General features: G+C 36.7%; 1 protein-coding gene across 8 annotated transcripts in view; it reads left to right on the top strand.

Moving 5' to 3' along the window:
* The window catches only part of LOC149226183 (uncharacterized), a 220335-nt gene that overhangs the window by 88004 nt on the left and 109399 nt on the right, over window positions 1-22932 (top strand). For all 8 annotated transcript variants that reach the window (XM_089377421.1, XM_089377422.1, XM_089377414.1 and 5 more), the window contains one exon: window positions 21906-21995. In XM_089377421.1, coding sequence (XP_089233547.1) covers window positions 21906-21968 — 63 coding nt within the window. In that variant the 3' untranslated portion in view covers window positions 21969-21995. The remainder of the gene's footprint in view (window positions 1-21905; window positions 21996-22932) is intronic.

The raw sequence follows: 22932 nt of genomic DNA, 5'->3' as shown, positions 1-22932 counted from the left end.
AATTTTATCACATTGTTTTGCATTGATGATTTTTTTTGAATGTCATGGTTGTTGAACACAAACTAGATGACTTAGGGGACAACTGCTTATTTGGGGAGGTTTGCTGATGATGGGAGGCCTCAATTTGATGTTTCTTCTTTGACGGTATGGTCATCTTTGAAATGGCGAACTACACAGCTAGATCTTATCTTCCAATGGTACCAAAGGAGTGTTGTTGTGCTAGCCATGTGGCCAACTTTATCTTTGCTTTGTTTGCCCATGTGCATAATATATCTACCTTTTCCCAAGCAGTTTGGGCCATTTTGCAATGCTAGAAGATGTGCTTGAGAGTTTTAGCATGTCTGCCAGAAGCATAGACACGTATGGCTACTCCTAGATGATTTAGGTGTTGAACAATGACCAAACTTCCATGTACAATATACCAGATAAATATCGTATTCTCATGTTCCAAAGGAAACTTCTCCATCCCTTGAAGTTGAAAAGGCTGTGTTGTACCCTCTCTAGGTGGCATGTGTGGCTTCCATGTGGCAAAATAGGGTGAGAACTTGGCATATAGAGGCAAACCTTACCTCAAAAAGTTATGCAAACGTTCATTTTTGCTGCCCTAGCTTCTCCAATCCATAGATCATCAAGCTAGAGTGTATACACAATTTTGGGTGGCCTCGAAAAGGGGTTTACCTTCCTGTCTCCTGCATTTATTTTAGATTGAATTTACAGGACATCAAGTAGATTTATGTAGCACAACCTTTTATTAAAGGTACAACTCAAGAATATCTTTTGTATTTGGTAAGGTCATTCTTTACTCTCTTTTGGGTTTATAATAGTTAAATGTCTTGAGTTGTGAATGGTTTTTAGTTGCTGGTCTGCATTATTTCCTAGGTTAATATCACTTCCATATTAACATAATTTACAATAATTAATTTCTTCTATCTTGATCCTTGACTCCATTAGTAGGTGCTACTCTGCTGATCTCTTGGGTGAAGCATTGTGTGTGTAGGAAATCCTCCCATAGCCTTTTAGGAGGCGTTGGGCTTTAAAGAGTGGGGACTTGTGCTGAGGTGACAGTGGGTACTTGTCCTGTGTGCCTTATGAGGACCTTGACAAGACTGCTAATTTGGGTGGCAACAAAACCGCTTTTAAATGTAACATACTCCCTACTATCCCCAACCCCAACTAAGGTTGAGGTAGTTACTATGCTGACCCATTCTCCAAGGTCAAGTTATGGAAATCGGGCCTAAAATTTTCATTTTTGTTTACCCTTTCGAAACTAGAAATGGATGGTACCATCACATTTGTCTCGTCAAGACAATTTCGATGATACAATTTTTTGCTTCGATCCGACCCTCGGATCCAAAGATCTGGCCATCCAAAGATTACCCATTTAATTAGTGTCACCCTAACAACTTGCCATGTGGTACCCACATGGCAATCCTAGTCGACCTCTTTTTGCCACATGGCAGTATTACCATACCAGTCGAACAGAGCCCTCACCTCCAAATTTCTGGTATGTGCACACACTCTTTTGAATGTATCCCTCACTCTCTCAAAGAAAACCCTAGAAAAGAAGGCACAAGACTGAGGTTTCTCGATCTTAATAGGTATTCACAAAGTTGAGGCCCGACAGAAAGGGTTTCTTACAAACGATATTTCAACTAAGCCAAGGCTCCTGAAACCCTCAAGAAGGTTCTCAAGTTGAGGGGAAAAGAAACTAGAGTTTGCCTTTTAGAGCAACACCTAGGGAAAGACATTTTATGGATGAAATTTGAGTGGATGCCCACCAAATTGATAGGTTAGGTAGCCTAGACTCCTATCTATTGATGTTTAGGCTCTCAAATAACCAAAAAGCCTCCTCCCTAAAATTTTTCTCCAAGCCTTAGATTTTCGTCCTAGCCTTAAAAGGATCAAATTTGAGAGGAGAAAATTATGGAGAAAATTTAAGGTTGATCATCAATTGATTAGACCAGTGCCTTGTCCTGTGGGGATATGGAGTCAAGGATGCGTTAGATAAGCCTAATTCCCTTCCAAGGAGGTTGAAATTTGATGCCCTAACTGTCAAAATTTCAACAATTACATGATGGAATATTCGATTTTTATGGAGAATAACAAGAAGTACTCCACTAGGAACATTCATTACATGTTAAACAGTGAGTAACATATGCAATATTCAACTAGATAGCTTTTAAAATTTATTTTTAACAAATAAGGGCAGAAAAAGCATAATCTAGAAGCATCAATTCCATACTTTAGACAATTTGAAATAATAATCTTCAACAATAGGCACTTACAAGATAACATGTAGTATATCTATCCATTACACCAAGAAATAACTTCAAAGAATGTCAAAATCAACTTCTATACATCAAAATGCATCTAAGTATCTCCAAAATCACCCACAAGAAGCATGTGCGAATTCTCTAAGAGGTTCAAAATTCACGAGTTTGATGAGGGAGATCAAATGAGATCTCTCTAATGGGAAAGTACTAAGTAAGGTCACAAGGCGACCTTATAGCTAATATGTAAACATAAGTAACCCACAAAGACGTTGAAATGCTGATGTCATGCATGCATAGGACCTTTTAGGGCATGCATTGAGCTCCTCCAGTGCCAAAGTGAGTGTAGAGGGTTCCAAAAATCATGATCTAGGTATTGGCCCCTAAATCTCCATGCAAATCATCGTATGGACCTTAATTTTGTGTTTGGGACACAAAAGGGGTCTCATAGGTCTCTTGGTGATAGAATAGCTTGGTTCTGCACCAACATTGAGGGCTTAGAGGATTTTGCTAGCCCTCCCATGTCTCAAGGGGTGAGACAAACCTCATGTGGGCCTCAGATCAACTACCAAACCATGAGATCATTGCTAGCCGGTTGGGGCACATTGGTCCAAGTGCATCATCTCATGAATAACGTGGAGCAAAGTGCAGACTGCTGGGTGCTGTAGGTGCCCGTGAAATAAGCTAAGCTTCATCTCGAAACTTGCTTTTGCCACATACTCAAAACCACTGCAACCTGCTCATAAGCCCTCGAAACCTACAATAGAGATTTTGGTCATCAAGGATATATCAATAAGGCTTTTCGTTCCTTCAAAATTGTCCACCTCTGAGTCCTGATCATATTGCTTCTTCTAGATTCTAATTTGGACTTGAAATGAGTCTAGAAACCCCCAAAACCATTCAAAACCATATATTAAATTAAGGGTTCTACAAAATGCCCTTTTTGGTCATGTTCTATAGAATGCCCAAATTTTGGCAACTGCTTTGACAAAATGGCCTTTTTTGGCTTGTTAACTGTGACAAATTGGTAACTATATATAAAAATAAAATATAAATCTGACTTGACAACTGTCGGAAGTCGAACTCGTGACCTCAGGTGTACAATACAAAACTCCCACCAATTAGGGTGCACGATGCAACTTGTCACACTATCCTTGCAATTTATCTTTGTTATGCTTTGAACCAACTTCAAGGAGGTGGACTCGATTTGGTCATCAGTCCACACCCAATAATACAACTCGACTTCACCAATGTTGCGTGTCAATCATTGTTCACCCTCGACGCTACAACTTAGACCGAATATCGTTGTTTATATAGGGTAATGGTTCCAAGGTGACCTACTAGTCATATTTGTGTATCTAACCATCAATCCTACGTGTTGGAGAGGACCAGCCATCTTTAGCTTCCTCGACTCACTGTGTATTCAACTTGATTTGTCAATTGTTGCTACATATAGAAATCTCCGCCAAAATTAAACTCTGCTAAATCATTTAACCTTTGCTAGGAATAGAGTCACACTCATTCTGAGATCTCCACTATATACAATGGGACTTTATCATTGTAACAAGACTTAGCTTATTGTGATTGGATCACCGCCCGTCGGAGATTAGTGTTGGTAACAAAACCAACCCAACCTTGGTTTGACTTGGTCCCCAACTTAAACCTGAATTGGTTCTAGTTCAAGGGAAACCATTATGCCATAACAAAGTTTCACGTCAACTAATGAAACTAGACACTACTCATCTTGTCGTCGTCCTTATGAAGCCTCGGCCAATGAACCAATTGTATTCAACTTAGAACAATTCATATATCATTCATGGAGCTTGTTGTTGTGTTAACGATGATCAAGTTCCCGTATTTATATCAATTGAGTGGCCCTGGGGCTTAGGGTAAGTCGACCTTGGGTCGACCATAGGCCATGGATTACGCCTGCCATCTTGGAGGGTTGACACTAGACCAACCATTCCCATATGACCAAGTACATATGACCTTGTTGAAACCTAGGGACTTTGGTGCTCAGCCCATTGTGACCACGCCGTGTGACCTTGACCTAGGGGTCCATGGTATCATCATGACATCATCATGTAACGTGGCAAACTGTGAGGGGTGCCATGTGTCACCCATTTTGAGCCTTTCACCAATCAAAGTGCGCCAAATATGCTTGCCACATGGCAGCCCTTAGTGATGCCACATCACCTTGCTGACATCATTGGATGATATGTCATGCCATGTTGTACACAACCACATTGTCAGACCAGGAGTAACTCCAGTTTGCCAGAAAACTGATACGATTTATTTCATTAGGTAGCTATTGTTATGTACAAAGAATGTGACTGCTCAGTTCATCTTCTGATGACTGTTCACATTCCAAATTCTCCCAATCGCAGAGAATTAGGTGTCAACATTCCCCCCTTAATCTGAAGGGATGTTGGTGAGTCCAAGCATCGTTCTGAATCTTTCAAGCTTTTCTCTTCCAAGCGCTTTGGTGAAGATGTCTGCAATTTGCTCATTTGTGGAACAATGACGGAGATGGATTGTTTTGGCCTCAACATGATGTCGGATCAGATGATATTTAGTATTGATGTGCTTTGTACGATCATGGAACTTTGGGTTCTTGGCCAACTTTATTGCAGAGGTGTTGTCAATCATGAGTGGAGTTGATTGTACTTGTTTTACCTGCAAATCTTCAAGAATTTTTCTGAGCCACACAATTTCTTTCGTTGCTTCAGCTGCTGCCACGTATTCTGCTTCAGTTGTGGAATCTGCTGGAACTGATTGTTTGCGTGATCTCCAAGAGACAGCTCCTGATCCAAGACTCATAGCATATCCTGAAGTAGATACCCCAGTTTCTTTGTCTCCATCGAAGTCTGAATCAGAGTATCCAATCACGCTGAAGTCGTCCACCTGTGTATACTTGATTCCAAGGTCTTGAGTTCCCTTCAAGTACCTTAGAACTCTTTTTGCAGCAGACCAATGTCCCTCACAAGGCTTTTGCATAAACCTGGACAGGATTCCAACAGCAAATGAAATGTCTGGTCTGGTAGTAGTGAGGTAGATGAGACTTCCTACAAGCTATCTATACTTCGTTGCATCCTCAAATTCCTTTCCTTCAATAGATGTGAGCTTTAAGTTTTGTTCCATTGGAATAGAAAGAGGATTGCACTCTGTCATGCCAAATCTGTTTAACAAATCTCCAATGTATTTCTTTTGAGAAAGAAATATGGATTTTGGATGTTGGGTTACTTCAATGCCAAGATAGTAATGAACATAGCCCAAATCAGTCATTTCAAAACTTTTCCCCAACTCCTTCTTTATGGATGCAATGTAGCTTTCATTGTTCCCTGTCATTAAAAGATCATCTACATATACCACAAGATATACAACTGTTTTGCCAACTTTCTTGACAAATAAAGTTGCATCATCAAGATCAAAATGATTGAAGTTGAGTTTCAGAAGATGCTCAGTTAGTTTTTTATACTAGGCTCGCGGTGCTTGTTTGAGGCCATACAAGGACTTCACAAGTTTGCATACTTTTTGTTCATGTCCTTTCACAGCAAATCCTTCAGGCTGGGACATAAAAACATTCTCTTTTAGATCTCCATTCAAGAAGGCAGTTTTTACATCCATTTGATGGACTTTCCAACCGTTCTGAGCTGCTAGTGCAAAGAGTGTTCGGATGGTGGCCCATTTTGCTGTGGGGGCAAAAGTTTCCTCATAATCGACCCCTTCCTTCTGTGCAAAACCTTTTGCCACAAGCCTAGCTTTGTGCTTGTCAAGTGAGCCATCAGCTTTGTACTTATTCTTGTAGACCCACTTGCAGCCAATTGGTTTGGTTCCGAATGGAGGATCAACCAGCTTCCAAGTGCCATTCTTTATGAGGGCATCATACTCCTTTTGCATCGCTTCTTTCCATTCATCATGAGAAGCAGCTTCTTTGAAGGAAGTTGGTTCAAAATCTGTAGACAAGTTCAATTCACAATCATAAGAAACATCCATATCAACAGGTGAATTAGAGTCATCTACATCACCTCCATTTTGTCGGTTTGAATTTCTGGTTCCTGTTTTTCCAATTTCATCAGGATGAACACTTTCAAGTGTCTTTGTCAGCCACTTTAGGGGACCTTTCTGAGATGGTCCGGGCTGCTCTGTTGATTGAGTTGGGACTGAATCAAGATTGAGTCTCCTAATTCTATCAATTACATCACTTAAAGCATCATCCATTGTTGGAGTTTCATGCAGGGGAGATTGTTCTTCAGAAGAAGATTCCACATGTTGATCTAGTATAGGAATCCCCCCTTCAAGATGTGGAATCTGATTATCAAATTCTTGAAATGATTTTGTTTTTGCGAATCTATCCAAGCGATCAAGTTGCCGCTCAACAACATTGTCAGATTTGGATGATTCAAGAAAAATTACATCTCTAGATACAACAAACTTTTTATTTGCTTCATCATAAAGGCGGTATGCTTTGGAGGTGTTTGAATACCCCAGGAAGATACACTTACGACTTCTAGCACCAAGTTTGTTTCTATGTACCTTTGGTATCAAAGCATAACAGGTGGAACCAAAGATCCTGAGATGTTTTACCGAAGGAACATGTCCATACCACAATTCATAAGGAGTCTTGTTTCTTATAGCATTAGATGGACATTATTCTTTATATATGCAGCACATAGAACAGCATCAGCCCAAAACATTATCTTTACATTTTTGAAGAAAAGCGTGGATCGTACCATATTCAAGATTGTTCTATTCATTCTTTCAGCTGCACCATTCTGTTGGGGATTATAAGGCACAGTTGTTTGATGTTTGATCCCATGTTGGCGAAGATAGTTTTCAAATTCATTTGATGTATATTCTTTTCCATTATCAGTGCGAATAGACCCAATATGAGATTGTGCATCATTTTCAATCCATTTATGAAAATTCTTGAATGTTTGAAAGGCATCAGATTTGTTCTTCAATAAATAAACCCAACACATTCTGGTGTAATCATCAATAAATGTCATGATATATTTATTTCTATTTGCAGAAGGAACAGGCATTGGACCACATAAATCTGAATGAATGAGTTCAAGCTTCCTATGTGCTCTTGAATGTGAATCATGAAAAGACTGTTTGCTATGCTTTCCTAGAATGCAAGCATCACATTGCTTATGTTTCCTAGGAATTGTAGGCAAACCAGCAACACCATTTTTCTTCAATAAGCGGAGACTGTCATAGTTTAAATGTCCAAATCTAGCATGCCATAATAAACTTGATGGAAGTGTACCTTCTTCATGATGAGAAATATATGAGAAATGTTGTGCATGAGCAGAGGTTCCCTGCAGTTTGAGAAGCCTTTCTTCTTCTATTCCCCTCATGACAAGTGAGTGGTCAGATGCTTTTCTTACCTCAAGCTTGCCATCAAACATATGAATGGAGTGACCTTGCTGGCGGATGTGAACCAAGGACAACAAGTTTCTCTTGAGCTGCGGGAGATATAGAACATGATCCAGAGGAAAGTCTGGAAGACCAGGCAGTTTAAGCCTGATTGTGCCAAGCCCTGATGGCTTGATTTTTCACTGATCTGCAAAGTATACTGCTCCATCAACATTGTCAGTGAAATCTTCAAAAAAATCTTTTTTATGAGTCATATGACAGGTTGCTCCTGAATCAAGCAACCAATCATTTTTCGAAGAAGCAAGTGAAGCATTAAACAAATCTTCATTTACTCCAATGTTACATTGTGCCTCAATATAGTGAGCAGATTCAGGTGCTTTACCTTTGTCTGTATCATCAGTTTTACCTTTCTATTGGTTTCTTTTCTGCTCAATTTTGTCCCATGGTAGCTTGCATGTAGAGGCATTATGTGATCCATTTCTTTTGCAGCGAATGTAATGTAAGTCTGCCTTTTCTCCTTGAGAATGTCTGCCCCCCCTGCCTCTAAAGTATCTTCCTCTTCCTCTTCGTCCACCTCTTCCTCTTGTAGAATCTTGAGCATGATGCTTTTCTTTATGAGCAAGGCACACAGTCTCTTCAGAAGATTCAGGGGCTGTCTTCTTTCCAAAGGCTTGCTCTCTTTCAGCAAAATTTTTCATAAGAGAGTCAAAGGTTATATCTTTAAGATTTCCATTTGCTTGTAAAGACTCAAGATAATTGGAGTAAGTAGGATAGAGTGCCTTGAGAAAAGCAATAAGAGGGATATCCAGCTCAACCTTAGTGGATTTGATATCATGCATTATAGATTTTACTTCAGATGCAAGAGCAAGAGGATCATTATTTTTTAGTTCAAGAGTGAAGAGTTTAATCATGAGCTGAACAACTTCAAGTGCAGAATGTGAGTCATAGAGTTCTTTCAGCTTTTGTAAAGCTTCAAAGGCAGTTGAATATGATGAAATATGGCGACTTACTTCTTCATTTACAGATGCTGCTATTAATGCATAGGCTTTGCTGTTCTTGTTTTCCCAAATGACGAGCTCTTTGTCTGATGTAGGCTGCACTAGGTCATTGTCTACTTCTCCGACACACACTCCTTTCCATAACTCATTGAAGATGAGGGTGTGTTTTATCATCCGGGACCATTCAGGATAGTTCTCCTTGCCAGTGAGAACTATTCCCACCATAGAGATGATTGAATGCATTCTGTAAAAAATACTTCTGCTGATAAAAAAACTTCTGCTGATGTACAGTGAAATTGTACTCAGATATATTAAAAACAAAGGTATTATTTTGTCGTGGTATATGGGGGACAGCGTGGGAGCCAAACGCAAGAGCGTTAATAACATTCCAATACGACAACAATAATAACATTCCAATTGTATGTTAATAACATTCATATACAACGTGGGAGCCAAACGTCGGAGCCAAAAGCAACAACGAACTAATGTATATCAGCATTATATATGTATAGAACAATGTATTTAGGTAATATGGAACAACGTATTGAAGTAACCGTTGTGTGAGATATGAGAAATCGAAGCGGTGAGGGAGGTATGTTATGACAGTGGGATATGAGAAACTGGAGCGGGAGGGAGGTATGTTATGACAGTGTTATGGAGTGATGAATCAAATGGTCCACCGCAAGAGTGCACGGAGGTGGTTTAATACAGTGCAACCGAAGGAGAGGGCGCACAATGAATACACTTGTGGGAGCTGAGGGGACCGCATACACAGTTACTCTAGTGTATAGCGTATGGAAACGGTAGAGCAGTGGATACAATCATTCCAACGTACAGTGCCATTCAATTGACTAAAAACTTCATGCATTCACCATATATGCCATTGACCATCAATCTTCTGCAATTTATGAGCTTGATAACGAATTCCGATTATTGAAAGCACTTACCAAAACACCGCAACACCTCCAAGTTTTGACCAGGCTCTCACACTAATTCTTCAATCGTTTTGAACTTTCCAAAACAAATGTCTCAACACAGCAATACGACCCCTTCAACAGTAATATTATTGTTGAATACAACATGCAGTGACACGCTTCAACGAATGTATTCAAGAATGAACGAGATTTGCAGGGTTTCGACAGAGATTTTAGCCTGCAAAAGATGTAGAATAGACAGACAGAATATGGCACAGAAATCTGACAGGAGTTACACTACAAAAAACTAATTTTGGGACCTATGCTCTGATACCATGTCAGACCAGGAGTAACTCCAGTTTGGCAGAAAACTGATATGATTTATTTCATTAGGTAGCTATTGTTATATACAAAGAATGTGACTGCTCAGTTCATCTTCTGATGACTGTTCACATTCCAAATTCTCCCAATCGCAGAGGATTAGGTGTCAACACACATTATGTCCTATAATCTTTTGCCACATGTCCGAGTTGCCACTTCATCACACATCGAGCCAAGTGTCAATTTGCCGTGTCACCATATGAAGCCAATCAAAATAAGCCAAGTGTCAATATGCCATATTGCCATATCATGCCAATCGAAACTTGCCAAGTGTCAATTTTCCATGTCATCATATCGGGCCAATCAAAATAGGGCAAGTGTCAATTTGCCATGTCATCATATCAGGCCAATCAAAATGTGCAAAGTGTCAATCTAAATGGGGCCATTCTGGTGAGGTGGTACATGTTCATTGTCGTGTAAGTTATCATATTTATTATTGATCAAATATTTATCCAACCACATCATTCGTCCAATCAGTGTAGGCCGCATGACTTTTAACGATGTTAAAAGTCGTGCAAGTTTAGCCATTAGCCTTCGTTAACTTAACGACTGAACCATAGATCCGTTTGGAAGTTGCACACTTTTTGATGTATTAATATTTTGGATTTTTTGCCCTATAGTTTTGGGCCTTTAGTAGTGTTGATTTTCAAATGGCATAACTTCTCATTTAGAAGGAGTTTTCCAAAGTGGGATATACTATTGGAAAGGTCTCGACGAGGACTACGCCAACGTGTTGTATATAGGATTATTAGGGCATCACAACCTTGTCAAAAACTCAATAAACTTCAAGCTTCCTTTGACTTCACCAGATGAGTTTATGCAAGATATCCAGTGGTCACACTGCATCCTTTGACCCATGAACGATACTACTGCCGTCTCTAACATCCCCTTCGACATCAATGACACTTATTGTCATCAATGACAACACTATGTGCAACAATTGGATAGGGGTTTAACATCTGCCATGTTAAGAATTGCAACATCTCTTATGAAGTCTATGTACTTTCTATGCAAAATTTGTCATCAAGTATCCATCAAGGAAACTAGATTTTCTTCCCTTGCCCTTAAGTCTCCTAGTTTGGAAAGTCACTAGGGTTATATCGAGAAGTTATCCCTCTCTCTTTTCCCTCAACATCCAAGGTCTTTAGCTATTAACCCACTCCTTGTGTGATTCCATATGCCTAGAATTTCATTGATAAGTCAAGGCACTAGGCCCTCATGCTCCATCACTTTATACTTTCTTTGAAAAGCATTCAATTCAAAGTGGTATGTGTTCAATTCAAGATGGCACGTGTTTGAGAATTGGTTTTAGCCCTCCAAAGCCTGTCTCGAGCCATCGGTTCTTTGACCTAGCTAATTTGTTTCATGAGGAACCATATTCTATTGAAGACTATTTTGAGGTGTAAAATTTGCAAGCTCCTTAGATGGCCATTTGGCTAGGATCCATTTAGTCATCTAACTTTTAAGTCTTGTTGGGGAAGCCTTCCTTGTGGGGATAACACCGACCTAGAAAACAGCAGGGGAATTTGTTGCTATGGTGACAATGGTAGTGGATCCTGTTGTTGCAGGGGATCTAGTGCGGCTTAGCACTGGGGCGCTAGTTTTTGCGGTAATAAACACATTACTTCATAAGTCATATCCAGTATAATGGAAGATTTATCTGCTGTAATATGTGAAATGTTGTGACCAATTACTCATACAATATAGTAATTATATTGTTATTATATACATAGAGTATATAACAATAGTAACAATACAATATATTATTATTACTATTAATTTGTTAATGATAAGAAGGCCCAAGTAAATATTATACACTAATGAATATTTACTGCTGTCCATTTTTCTGCAAAGCAGTAAATTCTTGAAATAAACAACTTTTGATTTATATGCTGTGTTTTACATTCTCTTCTATGTTTTCTGAAGCAATCTTGACTTCTTTCACAGATGGTAACAAGTCAGTGACGTTCTCGGCAACTGGAATAGTTAGAATTAATGATCAAATTCTGAAACTTAATGACTTTATTGGGATCTGTGGGTTTCCATTCAGCCCCAGTTATCATCTTACAAATGTTTTTGTAGGATAATATGTTCTCCTTAACAATAGTTCATGAAACATAGTTTTCCCTATTCAAATTTTGAAAGCCAGTCGAGTATAATTTTGTGTAACTTCCATTCCTACTTTTGCACTGTACAGTGCAAACCCCTTCTCTCTATGGTTCAGCGACACTCTTGGAATTGGTTTGAAACTGCAGTTTTCCCCTTTTTTTCTAGTTTTGTCTACTGCTCCAGGTTCATCCCTCCTTTTTAAGATTTTACTTGTGATTCAAGTTTGCGTGTGGCTCCTGTGTAGTTCACATCTGGAATAGTTTTTTGTTTCACCCATTGACAATTCTGGAAAACAAATTGTTGAAGCATTTAATCACTCGACTGCAACAGAAACAAGTTATTTTCAAGGTAGCTGTGAGGTGCAGGCCACAGCTCATTTTCATTTGGCTTGTTTTCTTTAGGTGTCTTGCTCTGTTGATAATCTTCTTTGTTTCTGTAGTCTTGTGCACATCCTTCTCTGTCAGGCTGAATGTTTTGCCTCCTTCAAATGGTATCTGTAACCTGTTCAGTGTTTGACTGATCTGCCATTTGAGTTCCTCCATGTTACATCTCTTTGGACTAGTGCATTTGCAGAGCATCCACTGTTTTCTACACATATGCGGGATGTTCTCCCTTCAAAAGCTTCTCTTTAGAACATGTCTGTATAATGCTTTGCAAGTCATTGAGGGTACGTTGCTGTTGTTGTGTCTCTCTGTGCTGTTTGACTTTGTTGATTGGAGGAAGGTTGTCGAGGGACCCTCTAGTGTGCTGGCTAACATCTCCATTCAACGAATTTTCTATGGTTTTCTTCTCTATATAAATGTTTTAAAACTCACATGCAGATTTGGAATCAGGTGAGGGTCATCTCAGATTCCGACTTGGACTCAGCACTGACTTGGATGGGATTGAAGCCTACGACTCAGTTTATTATAAAATACATAAACCTCAAGTGTAACTCAGAAGAGTTGCCATTTTCACGTCAACAACTACTTCCCTCACTTTAGGTTGGGTATCTCAACACAATGGGGGATTTCCTAATGGCAACTAGGTTCCCAAAGGCAAAGTCTAAGATGGCCTAGGTTACTATGTACTTGAATAAACTGTGTGGATACTGGTTGCTAATCAAGTTGATTTCTTAATGGGTAGTTTCAGATCGGATTTTTGATATTTTGGTGAAGTGATCTTATGATTTGTGAGGTATTTCTTATGTGTGTTAACACCTTATTTTCCAGATCTGAAAAGAAGCTAAATGCTGTTATAAACTTGCCTTAAATATGAGTTAATTCAAACCAGCAGTAAAGTTTGTTACAGCAGATTGTTCTAACTTTGTATTATATGTGGAATGGTGTGAATCCAAGGATAAAACACGTGCAAATCTGAAGAACTTCTATTACTCGCTAGAGCTGAAAAGTAAACCCAATGAACAGCTGTGCAAAGTAATCTAAATTACCCTATTTAAGTGCAAATGTTTGTGACAATGTAACAAACAAAGTTCGTACTCAGCGGAATATTTAGAATATCTGTAATATGTAAATATTCATTTATAGGACAAGTAATATTTATATATATGAATGTTAAATGTACACGAGATATAATATTATATTGTTACAAATGAGATTCCCTGCTCTGGTACCATTGTAATGAACAAAGTTTATACTTAGCGGAATATTCAGAATATCTGGAATATGTAAATATCCATAATAGGATAAATATTAATATATACAAATGTTGATGTACAAGTGATAAGGATATGCAGATTGTTTGAGATGTCTGCTTTTATGATTTGGGTGTCGATAGGGAGTTCTTGTGATTTAATTTTCCTTTATCCTGTTTGTGGTGATTTATTGATCTAGTTGAGTTATCTGATTTCCATCAGGTACGGAAGTCGCTTGTTTAATCGCTAGATCTTTACTTGGAATTCCCATAGTTTGAACTGCAACGCCTGAGTATGTCTTCAGTTCAATTTGATTGGGATTTTTCTGAATCGTGATACTATTTGAATCATCGTTTGTTCCTTTTTTTTCAGTTTTTGATAAACTTCCATTCGATTTCTTCTTGATAGCTTCATTTTCTTGTTCTAATTTGTGCGTTGTAGCTTTACACTTCTTGACTTGTGCAAATAGTTTCTGATTATGTACTTTTAAATGAGAAATTTCTTCAATTTTATTGGAGATGGCTTCTTCAAGTTATTTCTACTTCTCTAATATTGTTTTTTGATTCTCTCGAAGCATCAATTTTGAAATATCTTTAAAGTCTTCTAAAGAAAGCATTATTGATTCTGATGTCATTGTCATGTCCTGGAATGTTATCATCTTCTTCTTATAGGGAAACATCAAAGTTTTTTACTCCATGTTTAGCATGAACGTACCCAATTCTTTAAACCAAGGTAGACTAAGAATTAAGTCAAATCTCTTTATTAGACATAGTTACGATGTTGAATTGAGATATATATTTATAAGGATCAACTGTTACTTGTAAATCATTAATTTCATACTCTTTGTTGCCAAAAATATCTTCTCTTTCCCCTGTATTTGGCGATGGAATCGATAGTTGATTCGCCAAATTAATGTTGATGTAATTTTCCTTGTCGCTTGCTCTGATAACAATATTAATCTCTTTCCTTTGGATAATCCCTTTTAATGTAAATAACCTGTGATCTATGATTGGAAGACTGTTATAGGAAAATCTTTCATCTTTCATTTATGGATTATTCTCCATTTTTTCTTCTTCAGTGATTCACTCTATTATGCGTTCGTCGATAATTTCGTCAAATGATACTTTGACCAAGGAGTTTATATATTTTCGTATGAGAGACCCACGTCTCCAATATTTTTTTAATGTATAATTTGTGATAAATAATACCTTAATATCAGAAATTCTTTAATGACTTTTGTTTCACCTTTATTTTCAAAACCCTTTTATTATTATTATTTTATAAATCACTTCTCAAAATTTAATAAAGTCCCTTGTTATCCAATGGATTTGAACACCTTTATGGATTATACTTAATAAAATTCTCTTTCTTACCTTATAATTTCGTACTTTAAAACTACCTTTGAATTGATTTTTTCCCCTAACTCTTCTTGCTTTCACTTTTTAAATTTTTTTCAACATATCATAAATTTTTCTAATCTTTTTATTTGAGTTTTAGGAATATAATGATTTATTCTTTTTTACTTTATAAGTGCCTTCACGACTTTTTAAAACAAATTTATTAAATATCCTTTGACTTTGTAAATATCTTCATGATTTTTCTTTTTATATTTTATATAATATTTATATGGTACTTGCTTTATGGAATTAATATAATCCGTCGAACATATTAAACTTTAGCTTTTAATCTAAGTCATCTGGTTCTAGTTTGTGTTTGAATTTGACACCTTAAAATTCAAAAAAAATTTGACAATAAAAAATTAGACGATAAAATTCAACTTGAAGTTTGCCAAGTTATATATATATATATATATAGCCCACATGGCATAAAATAGACGATGACAAAGTGTACTATTAAGGAATTCTGTGGTGAAAAGGTCCCCTGTTTGAAACTATGGGTAAAAATCCATCTATGCTAAGGGTTGGTGTGGTCTAGATTGGGTGCGTCTCTAAGTGATTTTGATGGCTTAGATGCCCCTTGATCGCTGCTACTCAAGCCATAGGTTAGTCATGCAATCATCTAAAGACTCACATAAACTAGCAAACAAAAGATATATATATATATATATATATATATATATATATATAATACTTTTTTTTAAATGAAATGGGTATGAGAGTCTTATTAAAAAAGATTGGGATCTGACCTAGAACCGTTACTTATATATTATAATTGAAATTATTAACATTTATAATGTAATTTTATAAATATATTAAAATTAATTTATTATTATATATAATTATAGTAATGAACAAATAAATTATATAAATTTAAATTATGATTATACAAAACTTTAAATTATTATGTAAATGATTTTTTTTTCTATATAAATATATTAAAATTTATATATTATTATATAACTATTGTGATAAATAAATAAGTTATATCAATTTAAATTTTAAACTATGATTATTAAAATCCTTTTAAGTTACGTCAATATTTTTTTAACATATATCTAATGTTTCAATTTCAACTACATAGAATGTTTACACATATTTACTACTTTGATTTCAACTACATAGAACAAAGTCTTCAAGTATTGACGTCCCTATTTAAAAAAATGATTGAACCCTTGTTGAACCCATTTGAATATTATTTTTAGGTTCGTGTTTGTGTTCAATTTGAATTTTGCCTGCGAATTTAAACGAACAAGTTTTAGGTAGGATTAAACCCTCGTTGAACCCATTCAAATATTATTTTCAGGTTCACGTTTGTGTTCAATTAAATTTCGCCGGTGAATTTAGACAAACAAATTCGATTTGGTTTTAGGTTCGATGAATTTTGAATTTCAACGATGAAATTTTCTGAACCTGGTGACTTGGCCTTTAATTAATTGAATTATTTGGGTTCACTAGGTTTGGAGAGTCACGACTTATCGTTGATCATTTTGGAACCTTGTTAACTCTTTTCTCCCTTCACATGACGATTGGATTATCAACCTAGATAGTGGCACAATCTCTCAAGCTCCTACGAATCTTGGTTGCCGTTACACAATATGGTTACTTCACTAAAGAAAAGTCTCGAACTAATCCCATTGAAGGTGTCTTCCACCCAATATCGATATAATGAGGAGAAAACCGTTTCTTGAATTTATTTCAAACCTAGATGTTGTGTTTCCAAACCTAATTCCCTTTTGTGTGATGCACATGATTGAAAATATGGCAAAACATGCAGATTCATATGGATTGAATCTGTTTAGAAGGGAAAATGTGTAAGGTAGCGTACAAATGACATCGATGTGGACGACGACGGCTGAATAGTGCTTTCTGGGCAGTTGGTGATGGATAATGCGACAACGGCAAGTGGAGGGTGCCAACTGTTTGTTTGTTTTTTTTAATATATATCTATATATATAATGGTGGTTTTTTTTCCTCCTTTTTTCTTTGTTTTTTTTTTTAAATTTAAATTTAAATTTTCTTTTATGTAACGACTAAAAGTTTGGTGGCCAAAGGCTGAAATCGGATTCCCTATCGAGCTTGTAGGAGAAACTCTAAAATCTTCGAGTGTGTAGCAAAATATTGGTCAATGGCCAGTGTTGACCACTATGTGTCAATGACCCATAGTAGTACACCCCCTTTTTTCAAAAGGGATAGCGCCTGATCGATGAGTTCATGCTGTACAACTATCATCATCAGTTTCACTTCCAAGATGTTATGTAAACCCTTTCTGCATGTGTATAATGTAAATAATCTCAACAGATCCGTGTCGTGTATGTAATTGCCTAAGTAAACCTACTTTTCTGGTGACGATCTACATTTCGGGAGGTTTTTTGTCTCACTGATCCATTCTTGGATTGTCGACAAAGGTTTCCTTCAGTCTTACCCCAAAGCCGAAATGAATTTTGTCACTGGGACTTTAGGCGAGTCCTAGTGTTCTAAACCGAGTCTATGTAAAAGTGATTTGGGAATAATCCTAACTATTTGGTTAGGTTATTTTATTACAAATTGCTTGGTTTGCTGATTATATTTGTGTTGCAGAAATGGGTAGTCTGTGAGGGTCTTTTACAAATGGGTTTTCCCTCTTGAGATTTTAAAAATATGAAAATCATGATGTAAAGTGTCTTGAGGGTTGGAAAAATAATTTATTCCCTTATAGGTTAATTAATTCAATTTTCTGGCCAAAAATTAATTAAAATCTTAAGCTAGAAATTTAATTAATTCTAGGTCCTAGGTAAATTTAAATTCTCTAAAGGCAAAATTCGTTGGTCTTTAAAAATCAAAATTTAAAAGGTCCCGTGACTAAGGTAAATTAATTATTTTGATAAATTTTAAGTCTTTGATCCCTGGGGTTAAGTCAAAGTCAAATTTTGGAGAAATTAACTAAAAAATTTAATCTTTGAGTTAATTAAAATGCATTTAATTGAAAAATTCAAATTTTCGCAAGAATTTAATATTTCGACGGATGAGATTAAAAGAAATTTTAATCTTCATCAACAGTCGAGATTGTTTTGACGAGGATCACTTGAATTAGCCGTTGGATGATTTATCTTTAAATAAGAAGTCATTCATCCGATCTTTGGATCGTGTGCTAAACGAAAAGGTCTCGTGTAATCTTTTTTGAATAATAAAGAAAAACTTTGGGGTTAATATTCGCCGGTGTTACTTTTCATGGAAATACTGTAAGATGTGTCGTTTTTCATGCATATTTTTTTTTAGCCATTGATAATAGCTTCTGAAGAGTGATTTGAGTATAGGTATCTTACTCAGTCGCTGGGGTTTAAATGATAATTTAAATTTTGAATGTAATAGCAGGTATCTCTATTTATCTAAATTTTATTATTATTTTCTCACTCTATTTTGATGGCTGAATTGAGTTTTGCAGGAAAGTCTTGATTTTTAGATCCTCGGGCATTAGGGGAAGTTTTCGGTTGGACCAGCCAACTCCCGATCCGTGTTTTCTGAAGATCCCAACTTAATTTGATCCTAGGGTTATCATAAGATTTTTATTGGTGATGCATGAAGGGTTTTGAGCTAAGCACCTCCTTTGAATTTTTTTTTTTTTTTTTTTGTTGGTTTCTATGTGCGAAATTGATGAATCTGGCTATTGAGAGCCTTAGATTATCAGATCTGGGAGCGGAGTTGGACTCACACTCCTCAGATCTGATAGATCTGCCATTCCTGTGCATAGATTTGTAAATTTTTGGGTTTTCTGACTTGGGTTTTTTGGGTTTTATTTATTTTTTGTATATCCGGGTTCTGGGTGTTTTTATTTTCAGGTACAAGTTTCATATCTGAAGGTGAGGTTTTATTTGAAGCTAGATCTAGGCCTTAGAGGGTAAGATCTGGCCTCAAAATAATTTTTGAAGTGATATTATCCAACCTTTTTATGGTCCAAGGGTTTGAAATTTTTTATCTGGAACTTTTTTAAGGGTTTCACTGATAAATTTGAAGCAAAAGTATACTATTTTAATCAAGGTTTTCCGGAAATTAATGTGGTCAGTTAAACCTTTTCATGTAAGCTCTAGATAGACTAAGAAATGGATAGGCCTGAGGTTTTAAATCACTGTCAATATTTTAGTGGCTTGATCGATTTCAAAAGTGACAAAGAAAGATTGTAAAATAAAAATCTTCACAAACCTTGAGAGGGGATCAACTATGCAAGAGATAAATGAGCATACAAGCATGTATTGAATGGTATGACCACACTTAAACTATTCCAATATCAAATACCTCAATTCTTGAGAATGAAAATTACTGAAAAATTGACTGAAGATCATGCATTTGTGTATTCATCCATCATTTAAGCATCCACACAAGAAAGCTTTCTCCTGAGCACTCTAGTCAACCATCCATAGCATAAAGTAGTAACTAGACAAGAGTTTAAGAGTGTATTTTCTACAATCTTCTAGCAAAGTTTACAATGAGAGGAGCTTCACTTATATAGAGAAAGAAAACCAACAACCTCAATAGAATAACAATAAATTCCTAGATCTAGCCCAAGTATCCATAAAGAACCATTATCTCTTTAACTTAACGAAAGAGATATATTCAACAATACATTATAAAAATGAAGTAGTTATGCCCGATGTACAAAAGTGTCCAAAAGAGAGGATGTCTCTACTAAGAAGGGGGAAAATGGTAAAAAATCCCCAACATTCGGAGTTCCTCCTTCAAGCAAGGTAACAACCTCATCAAAGTCTACTAAGTGTCGTCAATCCATCAAAAATATTGAATGACTCACACATGTGGCTCATGGAATCTCGCAAAAGTGGATGACTTTTGTAAGGTGCTCCAATGAACTCATGGGTGAGTCCCCAGAGGCATAACAAACTGCATTACCCACACTGGTGACCTCTTCCGTAGACCAAGGACATGTTCCATTGCCTAATGAATGTGCCACAATGCCCAAGGCATAAGCTTTAGCACGCTCTAGGTTGGCATATCAAAAGTGAGGATAAATGCCTCTAAATATGTGTCAGTAGATGGTGACCATCGTGTGACATCCTCTAATAGCTCAATATCTCTTTTAATTTTTGCCTCCTTCCTAACTTGACCATGTTGTGGACATCATTAAGCTTAATTACATGTGGAAAACCCTATAGACGATGCATTTCCTAGGACTCTAGGTCAGGTACAGGTGATGTGATAAATTTGGTACTAGAAAAGTGTTTTCATGAGTTGACCCTCAAAGTCACGTGGAATGAGTACATCAGTGATGATCAAATGATAATCACACATGAAATTAGAACTATAAACTGCAGTTCTCTTCAAGTTAATCAAAATCAAAATTTACTACATAGAGACTGTGCCACTGCTACTAAGGTGGGAATGCCAAGAATTTGAAGCAGCACTTGCAGCCCCATTTCTAGCAGGGGTGGGGCAACCTCAATAGGGCTATTCCTCGCTTTCCTTTGATTTTTTCCAGCAGCCTTGCTGATTGTGGCATGATTTTTGTGGAATGAGGAAGAAAATGGACTGCTGTAGGAAAGAAACTGAAGACTGGTGGAAAAATCTCTCTTGCCTAGCACTTGGAATCCCCTCAATGCTGCACTCAAAGGCCCTCAATGCTCCAACCTGCTGACTGAAATGAGTGAAAAAGGAATACATATTGCCTTTTTTAAGACCTGCTGGGTGCTTTTGCCAGTGACATGTGTCCAAAACATGTGACATGTGTCCAAAACATGTGACATGTGTAAGGCACATGTCCTGTTTACAGGACATGTGCCAAACTCGTGTTTGACACATGTCATCATGAATTCATGTCTGACTTGTGGGGTTAGTGACATGGAACCCCCTAGGGATGTGTTTGCTGACATAGGTTTTAGTTGTAATTTAAAAAAAAATTGATGTTTATTATCAAAATATGTGTTGCATACATACAGGGTATGTCTCAGCCAGGTTGGACTTATTTGGTACTGAACTGGCTGAGTTGGTGAATGACTTGGTCATTTCTGTATCAAATCTGTCCTGGTACTATTTAGAGGGGTCTAGTTGGAATGTACTGGGTCAAATTTATAAACTCTGCCAAGTCTGAGTCCGAGTTGACTGAATTCTAGAAACTTGCTTTATATTGTGATTCTCTGCCATCAAGCCTCGCTTAATTCACTATGTGATCTGCATGGTGGTGGGATTTCAAACCGCTTCAAAGTCCCGTGTCCCTTTTATAACTTCTAAGTTCACTTTTGAAACTTGAAAATATTTGATGTCTTTGTGAAAATTGAAGTGTAGAAATAGAGACAGACTTGCCTCTTTTATGTAATTTGCAGTCAAGACATCCCTCACAACTCTTGTGCATGTCCCGGTTCACGAGTCTTTGATTTTGATCACATGCACCGATCACTACAGCTATGACACCTTGTGGAGAGAGTATAATTCACAGGGAGGAACGTTTAGTCTTATTAATGAATTAAACTTTACTAACCAATCTTTTGGAAATAAGGGCATGAGTCCCTAAGACAGGGAAGTATGTAGTAACGAGACTCAACTAACTTTATTAGCTGAACTGATTCATGTCTATTATTAACAATGGTCATTAATATCTAACACTATGGAACTCTTACTTTCCTCCCTCTTTTTTAATTTTTTGTTGCAGAGGTTTGTTAATAAAGTTTGTGACATTTTACAATAGACATTTAATATTTCCTTGTATCATGATTGATGATATTATTCTTCTCTTTATTTCTCTTTCACCTCTTTTTCATTTCATCCATGTTTTGTTTTGCTTATCTAGTTGGAATAGCAGCCTAATTGGTTAAAGGCGTGGTGCACTTTGTGTGCAGATTCTTGATCTTCTAAAACTGATTAAAAGAGAGTTGATGGATCATGTTGATTCTGGGCCTTAACTCTACAAGGAGGCATTTGAATACAAGGTTTGTCCATATGCATTTGCTATTGCAGTATTAATGAATTCATTCCTTTATTAGAAGCCATGCACTGGTTTCTGTACATAAAAAACAGTTCAGCAGCAATTAAAAAATGACATGATGATATAGTTTCCAGGAAGGTGCTTTCTCTATGTGCATCATCTGTATCAAAAGTTGACATATTTTTCTTTCCTTCAGATAAAATCATGAAATAAATGTTTTACATTGCAGTCTGTCTTTTCCTAAAAATTGAAGTTGACTTTAGAATAAGTACTACATCATCGTTCTAAAGGAAGACTGGGTCAATTGAATTGTTTAAATGAAACTAGAAAATGATGCTAATGACAGAAATAAGGGATTTGGAAATATAATTTTGTAGAATGTAAGAGTGATTGCTTAGTTCAGGTTGATGGAGCTAAATTTTCATTCGTATCTTGGTCTTTGAGCTCATAAAAATGGAGTGGCTGTTGCTCAAATGAATTGCCGTAAATCTGAGTCATTGTTAGGCTGTGAGGCTGATTGCTCAGACGTGATTGAGCTTCCATAGTGGGCTTTTAATCGATGAAAATTAGAATAATTTGAAATCCATTGTTGCATTGATGTGCTTTGAAGGATAATCATGGATGCTGAATTTTGCCATTTGGGAAGTTTCAACTTTAATTTGGGAGTGAAACTGTAATATTAAATATCCCCAGGGGATTGTAGGTTTTCCATGAAATTCTTATCTGCTAGTATGAACAATCTAAAAACAAATTTTCTTTTCACATGGACACAGAATTTCTCTACCAAATAGCAGCGGAATAGAACAGAAATAATTGCACAAATTCACAGAGAAAAACAACACAATTTTTCTAGGAAACCCAACGGGGAAAATCCTCGCTTGCTCCAGAATTCTATTGAAGAAGAATAAGCTACAGGTCTCTTACAACCAGCTTGTCTCAAT

This window comes from Pinus tabuliformis, chromosome J (assembly GCF_031772625.1).
Source record: "Pinus tabuliformis cultivar Carrire ecotype Pingquan chromosome J, CPIR1, whole genome shotgun sequence".
Classification (NCBI taxonomy): Eukaryota; Viridiplantae; Streptophyta; class Pinopsida; order Pinales; family Pinaceae; genus Pinus; species Pinus tabuliformis.
This window is presented reverse-complemented; position numbering and strand designations above follow the sequence as displayed.